Raw genomic sequence first — 11037 nt, 5'->3', positions numbered from 1 at the left:
TATTTGGCCTTTTTCATTTTTCTCTGGATTAAGTTTATTTTAAACAGGCAGTGTTGTGCTGGAGATTTTTTACTCTGTACAATTTTTGTTTTTGCCCATACTGGTATCTGGCGATTTAGTTTTATGGGCATTCTCCTAAGGAAATATTTTTTTTAATGAATTAAAATTACATCTGGGAGAAAAAGATAAAGCTAATAACCTTATCAGAAATGTGTATGGACAAATAAACTGGCTTAATTGTTTTCAGCCAGCCTTTGTATAGGAGTGTTGCTGGTATTTGACTAAAGTAGTTCTTTAAAAAGGCTAGTGCTATCTAAACTATACTCATTGATCTTGTAATATTACCTGCTAGATACCAAGTAATTTACCCACATACATTTTCACATTTAATTCTTGAAACAGCCCTATTCATTCTATCACCATTTTATAGAATCACGAACTAAGGCTCAAACAAATTCAATCATTTGCCTAAGGTGATAAAGCTAGGGAGATTTGGGGTCAGATCTGCCCGACTGGAAAGCCTGCTCCCCTTAACCACTAAGCTTTATTGCTGATAAGATGCATATCACACATTCCTGCTGAGTGTGTTCATTTAGACGTACCCATCAACTGTGCTTTTAGAATTGTTCCAAGCAACATCCATCTCTTCTTTCTTTTTCCTTCCTCCCTTCCAATAACTTAAACTGTTGCCATTTTCTTGTCTAGACTGTTCCCAGCCTGGTAGGCCATGTGTGTGATCGCAGAAGACACAAATATCTGGGATAGGAAGTATTTTTGGCAGTCTAACAGTTTCCTCTGAGTCCTAAAGGTTCCTCAGGTCCTCTGTTACTGAGAAAAGTTGGGGTGTGTGTATTTTTAATTTTATTTATTTCTAGTGCAGTTAGTTAAAGGTGTCACTCTGTTATCCCTGCGATCTACCAACAGAAAGGAAAACTGCAGTGAAATAAGGCAGAACAGGAGATATTTAAAATAATATGTCATGTGAGGGTTAGCTAAATAAAATACAAATGAAGCATCTCCCTGTTTTCGCACAGGCAAAGACAGAATTAGAATGCTATTCTTGTCATATATTTAGCTTCACTTAGAATGATTCTTTGGACATATAGAAACTACAACTGCACCAATTTGATTTTCATTTACTGCTCTTTGCTGAAGGTAGCAGTTTTTCTTTGTCAGCAAATTCTCAGAAATCATAGAAACAAAATTTTTTTAAGTTTAAGCTCTTTGAAAAATAATAAATGGGAACTATAAAAGTATTTGAAAATCTGCTTCTGAGATGTCATTTGAAAGAATATTTAGAATCTAATCAGAACATATACTTGCAATTAGATTTATAGCCATTGTTTTAAATCACAAGTACTATTTTATTGTAGTTGGAATGAAATATTTTAATTTTTTATCAAAAAAAAGATTATCATTGCACTTTGAGAAAGGGAAGTTGATTCTTTTTTTCCCCTTACTGTTGTAACAATACATTTTTCACAATTTAAAAAAAAATAAACATCATGAGAATTTCTCATGTGTCTTCTATGTTTATTGAGGGAGACTCTATGCTGAGATTTGCTTGACAATAAGAAATGCTAGTAACAATTCTTTTCTGATTGATTTCATGCATTATAAAATGATCAGACTTCTTGCGGTCTCTCCGTGCATGGGAGAGTAAGTCTGGCCGAGGAGCTGGGGTGCAGATGCACGAAAGGCATCGATGTCAGAAAGGGCTTAGGAGAAATGAATGGCTGTTGTATAGAGTGAGGAAGTTGTTTTAATGAACTATTTCTTCTATTACCAGAAATTCCTTTACAAGAACGGCTTTCAGCAACATTTCTTGTGATCTTATCTCGCACTCCCTTCCTCAGCTTCTTCTCTTCGTTCTGGGCCGTTCCCTACTCTCTTTAAACAACGCTGCTTATAAAACAAAGCAAACAAAACAATAAAGTACCACCGCACACCATCACATAGTCAACAATTAAAAGCTCTTATGAGATCGCAGATGACAAGGCTATGAACAGTAGGAAACTTAAAGGCTCCTGGTGGGAAGCGTATTGGTAATACTTTTTGAAGAGCAATTTGGCAGTATCTAATAATGTCAAATGAGCATGCATGTCACCATGACTCAGCAATTCCTACCTGAGATATGTGTGGTAAAACAATCTCTCACATGCATAAGAAGATGTAATAAGAAATGTTTATGTTAACATTGTTTGTTATAGCTCCTCCCCCCAAAGGAAATGGAAAATATCTATTAACAGGAGAATGAATAAATACCTTCTGCTATAGTCATTTAATGGAATATCATAGGGCACTTAAATCAAATAGAGCTTTGCATATCAATATCAATATATCTAAAAAAAACAGTGTTGAGGGGAAAATGACTTACATGTGTACATTGTACCATCTATACAAGTTGTAATTACATACAAGACAATGCTTTTATACACATTTGTGTTATAGAAGGATAGACGTGTGCATGAGAATTGTAATATAAACAACATTCAGAACAGTTACCTCTTTAAGGGATCGGAGTGGAATAAAATTGGAAGAGGAAGACAGTCTTCATCTATATCTGTAATGTTATATTTCTAAATCTAGTTGGTAGATACATGGGTGTTTGCTAATTTTTATATTTTTATATACTTGAAATATGTAATAATTAACCTTTTTTAAAGAAAAATATTGCTATATTTTTTTAATTATCTGTATTCATCAGGATAACTTACATTTTGGGCATTGGAATCCCAAAACATTTTTAGTTTCTTTTTCCTCATGTTCTGGCTGTGGTTAGAAAGCCTCAGATGTATTCGAATCTGTTTCTTTTCTGCACTCAAATAGGCTTTATTCCCATTTTATCCATTACAGAAGAAATGTTTCTGTAGAGATTGATATGCATGGCAGTTACTGGTGATGCAGCTTGTGCTGAAACGTAATGATTATGTTAGATTATTCCTTGCTTAAGGATGCACTTGGATAATATGGTCCAATTAGGTGTTGCTGAAAGAAACAGCTGGGGACAAAGAAGAGGAAGTTAATTATAATAAATAGCAACACACTATAAAGCAAAGACTGTGTTAAGAAGCCATGTCAGATGCTGTATGTATAATATGTCACTCATCAGCATTCCAATGCAGGTCAAAGACAGATATCTATTAATACAATAGAGTTCTCCCACCAAGATATATTTATTTAAACAGGGAAACCAAATTAATGGGGAAAGAAAAGAAAAGAGTCTAGAATTTCTTTTAGGATTACTTTCCAGCTTCGACATAATTTAACCTGATTTTTGGTACAGGTTGTTTTAATGGACAGTTGCTCAGATGCAAGAGAAGGATGTGTTCTTGTCCCCCTACCATCTTGAAAAATACAGATGCAAAATGTCTCTAGACTTGGCAATGCGGGGATTGCACTGGAGCTGTTTACTTTGGATTTATTAATGCCTCATACTGTACATGGCTTTAAAGTACTTAAAGTGGTTTCATAAACTTATTTCATTTGGTCTATACATACAACCCAATGAGTCAGACAAGTTAGAAACTCACTATCTGGATTGCATAGATAGAAGATATTTTCTTTACAAAAGAGAAATAAGTCCAGACAGACATAGTGACGTGTTAGGGGCACACGTAGCTAACAAATGTCAGGGCAGAGATAAGCCCCATATTCTTTGACTCATTGTCTGATGCCTTTCTCTCTAAATCTGTCCACAGATTTTATATGTGTTGCAAAAAACAGTTTTCTAGGTTTTTGTTAGATTATTGAGGTTTTTTTTTTAACTTAAGCTTTTATGTAAGCATGACATGTAAACACAAAGGTACTTACTTTCCTGTCTTTAAAGACTCTATGTCATGGTTCTATGACACCTGTGTTGGATTGTTCTTCCTGAGTCTGCTCAGCTTTGCTTTAGTAGCGTGCAGAAGGCGGAAGGGGGTGTCCCACCTTCTCAGTGCAGCCCAGGAGGTTCACAACAGCCCATCTGATAGTTCCTTGTTTAACTCTGACGCATTAAAATTAGTTAAGAGGTTGGAACTGGAGGGTACAGGAAATATCCCTCTTTGTCCCAACTTGAATGAAAAACTTGCCAAGTTCCACTAGGACAGAAAGAGGGATCAGAAGGGAAGACCCAGAAGATCTCCAGCTGGGGCCACGTTCTTTCCCTGGGCTCAAACTCACTGTCTGCTCCTTTCTCTTCTTTCAGGATGCTGAGATCCTGGTTCCTACTCGTCCACCCTGAGTCCAATTTGATTTGGCCACCACTGTCTTGCTGTTCCCACTTCCTTCCTCTGGCTGTAATTACCTAAATTTTAGGCACGAAAACTTTCCAGTGGTGGAGACACTCCATTTATTTATTCCTAAGATGATCTTTTCAAACTTATATTGTCCCAAATAGCTATCAAAAGTTAGACTTTGGCCAGGTGCAGTGGCTCACACCTATAACCCCAGCACTTTGGGAGGCCAGGGCAGGAGGATTGCTTGAGACTAGGAGTTCAAGACCAGCCTGGGCAACAAAGCGAGATCTTGTCTCTGCAAAAAAAAAACAAAACTAAAAACATAAAATAATAAAGTTAATCTTTGTCTTTCCTTGGAATGAAACCTAGACTAGATTGTCTCTTTTGTCTTGCTTCCGTATTTGGTTATCAAAGAGTACCAGAAAATTTTTTTAAAAAGTTATTTTGGATGTTTCTGATATAGCCAGGGGGTATATGACCAAAAGTCCCCTAAAGACTTCAGACAAGTATAGAAGTTGTAGTGGGCAATGCATCTTCAGAAACATGTCACTGTAAGGGGTTGGAGTTTATGTTGATTTTGTTTTTTTGTTTGTAGGCACTTGAGATGAGAAGTTTCCATGATCTGATGTGAAATATAGCAGTTATATCTTAAATTTATTCCCTGTCCTTTTTTTGTCCCCTTTTAATGGGTTTATACAAATGAAATATTTCCTGTTCTGCTTCTGTAGATACCTATCGAGACCTTGTTTGCTATTTATTTGGACAGAGTTAGATGCACAAGTAGTAGTTTTTTTTTCTTTAAAGTTGATGCCTCATTTATGGTTACATCATAAGCTGTGAGTAAACTCTGTCTCCTTGAAAAGAACAATTTGTATCCATTTACTTTCTGCAAAACATAAGCAGTAGTTAACAAGAATTCAGATTGCTATGGGAATGATTTTAATGTGGTTTCATAATTTGTTATAATGCAGAGGAGACATGTGAGAAGGTTATTATTGCAAGGAGCAATTCCTCAGGAAGGCACAGCACACTGGCCCTAAGCCAGTAGGGGCCATGGTGGTTTTCTTTAGAACCCCAGGCTTGCACAGTCTTCACCACTGATCCCTCTCCTGGCACTTTGGTTTCTGTGCCTGGTGCCCCGAAAGAGAGACAAGGGTAGAGTAGCTCCCGTGCTGGGGGAGCACGAGGGCACTCTTCTCTCAACAGCGCAAGGGCAGCACTGACTATGATAGCCTGGTAGCCAAAAGCAAATGCAGAGTTGGAAGAAACCAGCTGTCACTCAATCCAACGCTGTTAGTGTTTTACATGAGAGAAAAGTGAAATGACGCATGACTAGCTGGGAGCAGAGCCAGAGCTTATGCATACTCTAATTCATAGTCCAGTATTGTGTATATTCATTAATTTATTCATTTATTCATGCTTTAGTCAAGTGCCCATTATATGCCATGGAATTTGCTGGACAATCAGTGGGGATACAAATACGAATGAAACACATGGTCTTTGCACCCAGGAGCTCATGATGTAGGATGAGAAAATCATAGGAAGAAAAATGGGCCATGTAGTATACGAAGTACTGCCATAGAGGTCTGTATGAGGGTTAATCACGGCACAAATAAGGACACAGTCTACTCCTGTGGGGAGGATAGGTGAAGGCCAGCTTCACAGACTGCGGGTTGCTTATGCTCTGCACAGAGGATGCTACGTGGTAGAGGGTGGAGAGAAGGGTATTTCCTTATGACATAGAGGAGAAGAGAGAAGGATATTCCCATCAAGTGAGAGCAGTATCTGCAAGGGTGTGGTTTGCTACTCTGGAGAGATGCTGCACAAATCAAGTTTGGAAAATTCTACATACTGTGTTCCTGGCATTGAGATTATCCAACATTCTTTAATGCTACACAAATCAAGTTTGGAAAATTCTGCATACTGTGTTCCTGGCATTGAAATTATCCAAGATTTTTCTACTTATTAGTGCATGAACCATTTGTATGTGTGTGTATATATAATATGCCTTAACGACCTCTGAAACACCTGTGGAAAAGCCACTTTCAGCCTTCCTTCACAATGTCACTCTCCTGTCCCTTGGTTTCCATTCCTGTGAAACCCCCCTTGTCCAAGCCCTTGTGGTACCCCTGGACTTTTACAATACCCACCGAAATGCTTTTCCCTCTCAAATACGAAACACCACAAAGCAGATTAGTATTTCTAAAACTTTAACAAGGCTTACCTTTTATTTATTGATTTCCCTTAGGTAATACATTCACCTGCTACAGACATTTAAAAAAGTATAATAAAAAAGGATATATGGTAAAAAGTTACTCTCTTACCTTTATTCTCTAGTCTGCCAGCTGACTCCATTGGCAACCACCGTTATTAGTTTCTTATATATCCTGCCAAAGAGATTTTGTGAATTTACAAATTAGAATTTCCGTTTTCTCCCTTTTATACATAAATAGGAGTATACAATAAAAACTATTCTTTCTTTGCTTTTTTCACGTAGCAGTACATCTTGGAGATCTTTCCGTATCACTTCAAAAAGAACTTTTTCATTATTTGTTTGGCTGTGATATATTCCACTCTATGGAGGTACCATAGTTTATTCAACCAGTTTTTAGGTGATGGACATTTATGTTCCCAGCCTCTACTATTGCAAACAGCATCCCAATTGGTGGTGATACTTCTTTGTACATATGATATGATGCATCTTGAAAAGCAGTCTGACTGCTAAGTGCTTACAGAACAAAGTACTTTGTGTTAGCATTCAAAGCTTTCTTCAGTAAGGCCCCAGATAAACTTTCTAATCACACTATTTTTATGTGTCAAAATGAACTTTCTGCTTTGCCCAGTGGTAAAATTCAAGATCATTTCCAAATACCTCTTTAATTCTGTCTTCAATATGTCCCCAAATGAACTGTCTTCTTTAGCTCCCTGTGACAACATTTGTTGTTCCTTAAATGGGCCTTTGCTTTTCCTAGCTCTCCAGCCTGGATCCCCACCTCCTGGCTCTGCCTTTGGAAGTTGTGTCTGTCCTTCACAGCTCAGCTTGAGTCCCACGTTCTCTTCCCAGACTTCCTCAATCTGCAGGATCGTCTTGCTCTGAGAAACCACAGCCCTTGCTGTCTGTATCACTCTTTTTACTTATAGCAGGCGTGTGCATACATACACACGCATCCTTATATAATGTTTCTTGTAAAATATGCATATGTCCTTTTTTTATTCAGCAAGATTGTGAGGTATTGAAACATATCTTTTAGTGTTTTATTTTTATTTTTTAGAGACATGGTCTTTTGCCCAGGCTTGAGTGCAGTGACACAATCATAGCTACTGTAACCTCAAACTCCTGGGCTCAAGCCATCTTCCTGCCTCAGCCTCCTGAGTAGTTGGGACTACAGGTGCTCACCACTACACCAGGCTATTTTTTAAAATTATTTTTGGTAGAGATGAGGTCTCGCTATGTTTCTCAGGCTGGTCTCTGGCTCCTGGCCTCAAGCAACCCTCCAGCTCAGCCTCCCAAAGTGTTGGGATTACAGGCGTGAGCCACCTCACCTGGCATTTTTATATTTTATGTATGTCTTTATGCCTCTCAAAACTACCCAGCACAATTCCTTCCTCTATCAATTTTTGTTTTCTTGGCCAGGCGTGGTGGCTCACGCCTGTAATGCTAGCACTCTGGGAGACATAGGTGGGAGGATCACTTGAGGTCAGGAGTTCGAGACAGCCTGAGCAAGAGTGAGACTCTGTCTCTACTAAAAATAGAAAGAAATTAGCTGGACAACTAAAAACACATAAAAAAAAATTAGCTGGGCATGGTGGCACATGCCTATAGTCTCAGCTACTCGGGAGGCTGAGGCAGAAGACTTGTTTGAGCCCAGGGGTTTGAGGTTGCTGTGAGCTAGGCTGACGCCATGGCACTATAGCCCGGGCAACAGAGCGAGACTCTGTCTGAAAAAGAAAAAAAAAAAAAAATTTGTTTTCTCATCTGCTGTCCTTAAACATTCAAAAATCTTACGTGCTGCTCTACGCCAAAGCCCTCGTTGGTTCCTCTTTGTCCCTGTGTGATTTAGCATCCTGGTCTCAGGCTGAAGGATGGTGGCCAGTCCACTGGGCCTTATGTAGCCGCTCTCTCACCTCGCCAGATCAGGTTCCTCTCCTTGGCCAGATGGACTCACCCTTGAGGCTCCACAAATGCCTTGCGTCTCCTGTTGCCGTGACAACATACATGCCATCTTTTCCAGTACATCATCCCATTTTCTCTTTTCTAACTCATGATTGCCCAGCCTTGATAAAACCTGTATACCAGGGGCTTTTCCAGATCATCTCCCCAGTGTCTCTAGTCATTTAACGTCTAGCAATGATAATGATGATAGCCGGCCTATACTGAGAGCTCTTTATGTGCCAGATGCTGTATAGCTATGTTATTTGCATGATCTCACTCCATGCTCACAACCAAGAGGACAGGGACACTCCCCGCATGGTGTATTTATCCCATTCCGGTTCTTATTGAAACATACATCGATTATATTCATTACTATTTATTGTCACATGTCCTAATCATCTCTTCGTGTAGATTTGCCAGTGGCCAATGTCCTTTGTTTCTAGCTGTCCAGAATGTAGCAGGCTGCTAGTTCCCCTCCCAGGGCGACAGTGAGGTTGTACTTAGGGAAAGCAAACTTGTTGTAACCTCTTCCTAAAGAGATCGTGGCTGATCAGGTCATTCTGCACATACTATTCTTCAGAAATGATATTTAGGTTATTCAGTTTGAGGATTTTACATGTTTGTGCTGTTTTCCTTAAACCCCAGATAATAAATACTTTTGTGTTCTCCTGTCTCCTCCATCAGACTGTAAACTTCTGAGATGTAGGAACTTAATGTACACTTCCTGAAATTTCTAATTGCTAATGTAATTGTTAATACAGATTTTCCTGTATAGCACAGTTCAATAAAGGTCATTAAATTAATTGATTTTTGTATTAATTGCTGGCACTTTTTTCTCTTGTTTTTCAGGAAATCATTTGCCAGAAGAATACTGTGAGTATTTTACTTAATCTTCCAGAAATTGTTTATCTTTTCTCTTCCATCAGCTAATCTGTGGTATTTTTTAAATCTCTACAAATTGTTAATTTCTATCTCTGTCATTCCTCTTTAGAGTTTCTGATGTATCAATGTAAATATGGTTGTCTTATCTAAATACTCCATTGTAGTAAAACTTTAGTTAGAGATGACATTAACACCTGGGTTTTCTATATATGTTTTGGAAAAAAATTTTCTATAGTATGTTTAATGTGGAATTATAAGTGGCACTAAAGCAGCATATAGATACACAGATACACACACATATGTGTATATATGTATACAGTGTATGTAAATTTGAATATATATGTACAGAGAGATAGATATATGTATGTAGGTATGTGTCTACCATCTATCTTCTATTTAGAGATTGATTTAAATTTCTAAGTATTGTAGTCTTCCTTTGACTACAATACACTACAGAATTCCTACCCTCCACACAGAGTTAAACAAATGTGAAAGAGGGAGAAAAATAAATTCTAGATTTTAAGAACTGCCACATGAAGAAAAATTATACAGTGGAAACAGCCTTGTTAAGCCAATGGTTGTGTATTTCATTTTGGAAAGTAAGCCAGTATTTAAAAAACCTTGAAGAATGTACTTCTGCAATTTAGAGTGAAGATAATACACTCCATAAAGTGTGCACATGGTTCAAGACGAGAGGATTAACAGTACAATTGGTAGTTTTTCCTTGGATCAGATATTTAAAAACTTAAATGCTTAAGATTTCACCAGGACAGAGACTCATTGCAGCATAAATAATGTTGCCATTATAAACGCTTATCCTTCCCATCTCAACAGGAAATGAGCAATCATTGCTTCATGCTTCCATTCACTGTTTTTTTAAAACACTATTTAATTTGTTAAAGGTGTTAAACTGTTTAATTTGTGTAACAAATTTTATAAAACAAATATTGATTGAGCATGTCCTGTGTGCCAGGCTTTGGGTTGGTGCCACAGGGTTCTAGCCATGGAGGTTGGAAGTGGAAAGAACCATATTTATAACTGTTGCATAGACCACAAATGAGAAGTGGCAGAGTGTAGTTGGGAGAAGGTCAGTGAACAAACAAGCAAACAAATAAATTAGGGAATTAACGTAGGTGACATGCTAAAGAGTGGGGTGGGGGCGGGCATTATGTCGAGGTCCTTCAGAGGAGGTAGCATTACCTGAGACCTGGTGGCAGGAAGAAGCAGCCAATCCTGCCCAGCCCAGCTTGGACGTGGAGAGAAGCAGGTTGATACAAGGACCCAATATTACACATTACAAATAAGTTGCCCCCTGACTTGAGAAAGCTGCTGTGTTTCGGGTGCTGGACGTCCTGATAAAAAGTTGACTATTTTGAACATCTTTTTCAATATACTTGAATGCCGAGAGTTTTTCTTTCTAGAAGCTGAATTCGTTTTCCACACACACTTATGGTTACCTTTATATAGTTTTTTAAAAATTGAAAAACAGAATTGGCATTATTTTTTTAAACAGTGAAAATAGTTAGAATAAGACTAGATTTTGGGCTGCAAGATTTTATAGCCATGAAAAAAAGCGTGGGCCCAAGAGATCAGCATTGTTATTTTATGAGCACACCGTACTGTTCTGAAATGTAAGGAAATGTGGTTTTTGAAGCAGGTGTAAATATTTTAGAATTAGTACCTTATTAATAAAAGGCAGTTGCACTTGGAGGTTTCTGTTCTTGATCACACAGTGGTGGTTTTATTTACTTTGGATTATCAGCTATTTCGCACTATGGGTTT

The 11037-nt window shown here is 38.0% G+C and overlaps 1 protein-coding gene across 1 annotated transcript in view; it reads left to right on the top strand.

Moving 5' to 3' along the window:
- MAP3K5 (mitogen-activated protein kinase kinase kinase 5) overlaps positions 1-11037 on the top strand; it is a 223398-nt gene that overhangs the window by 63530 nt on the left and 148831 nt on the right. Inside the window, exon 3 of the mRNA XM_012665176.1 lies at positions 9223-9246. Coding sequence (XP_012520630.1) covers positions 9223-9246 — 24 coding nt within the window. The remainder of the gene's footprint in view (positions 1-9222; positions 9247-11037) is intronic.

This window comes from Propithecus coquereli, unplaced genomic scaffold (assembly GCF_000956105.1).
Source record: "Propithecus coquereli isolate 6110/MARCELLA unplaced genomic scaffold, Pcoq_1.0 Scaffold98, whole genome shotgun sequence".
Classification (NCBI taxonomy): Eukaryota; Metazoa; Chordata; class Mammalia; order Primates; family Indriidae; genus Propithecus; species Propithecus coquereli.
Note: the sequence above shows the minus strand (reverse complement) of the source record. Positions and strands in the feature narration are given on the sequence as shown.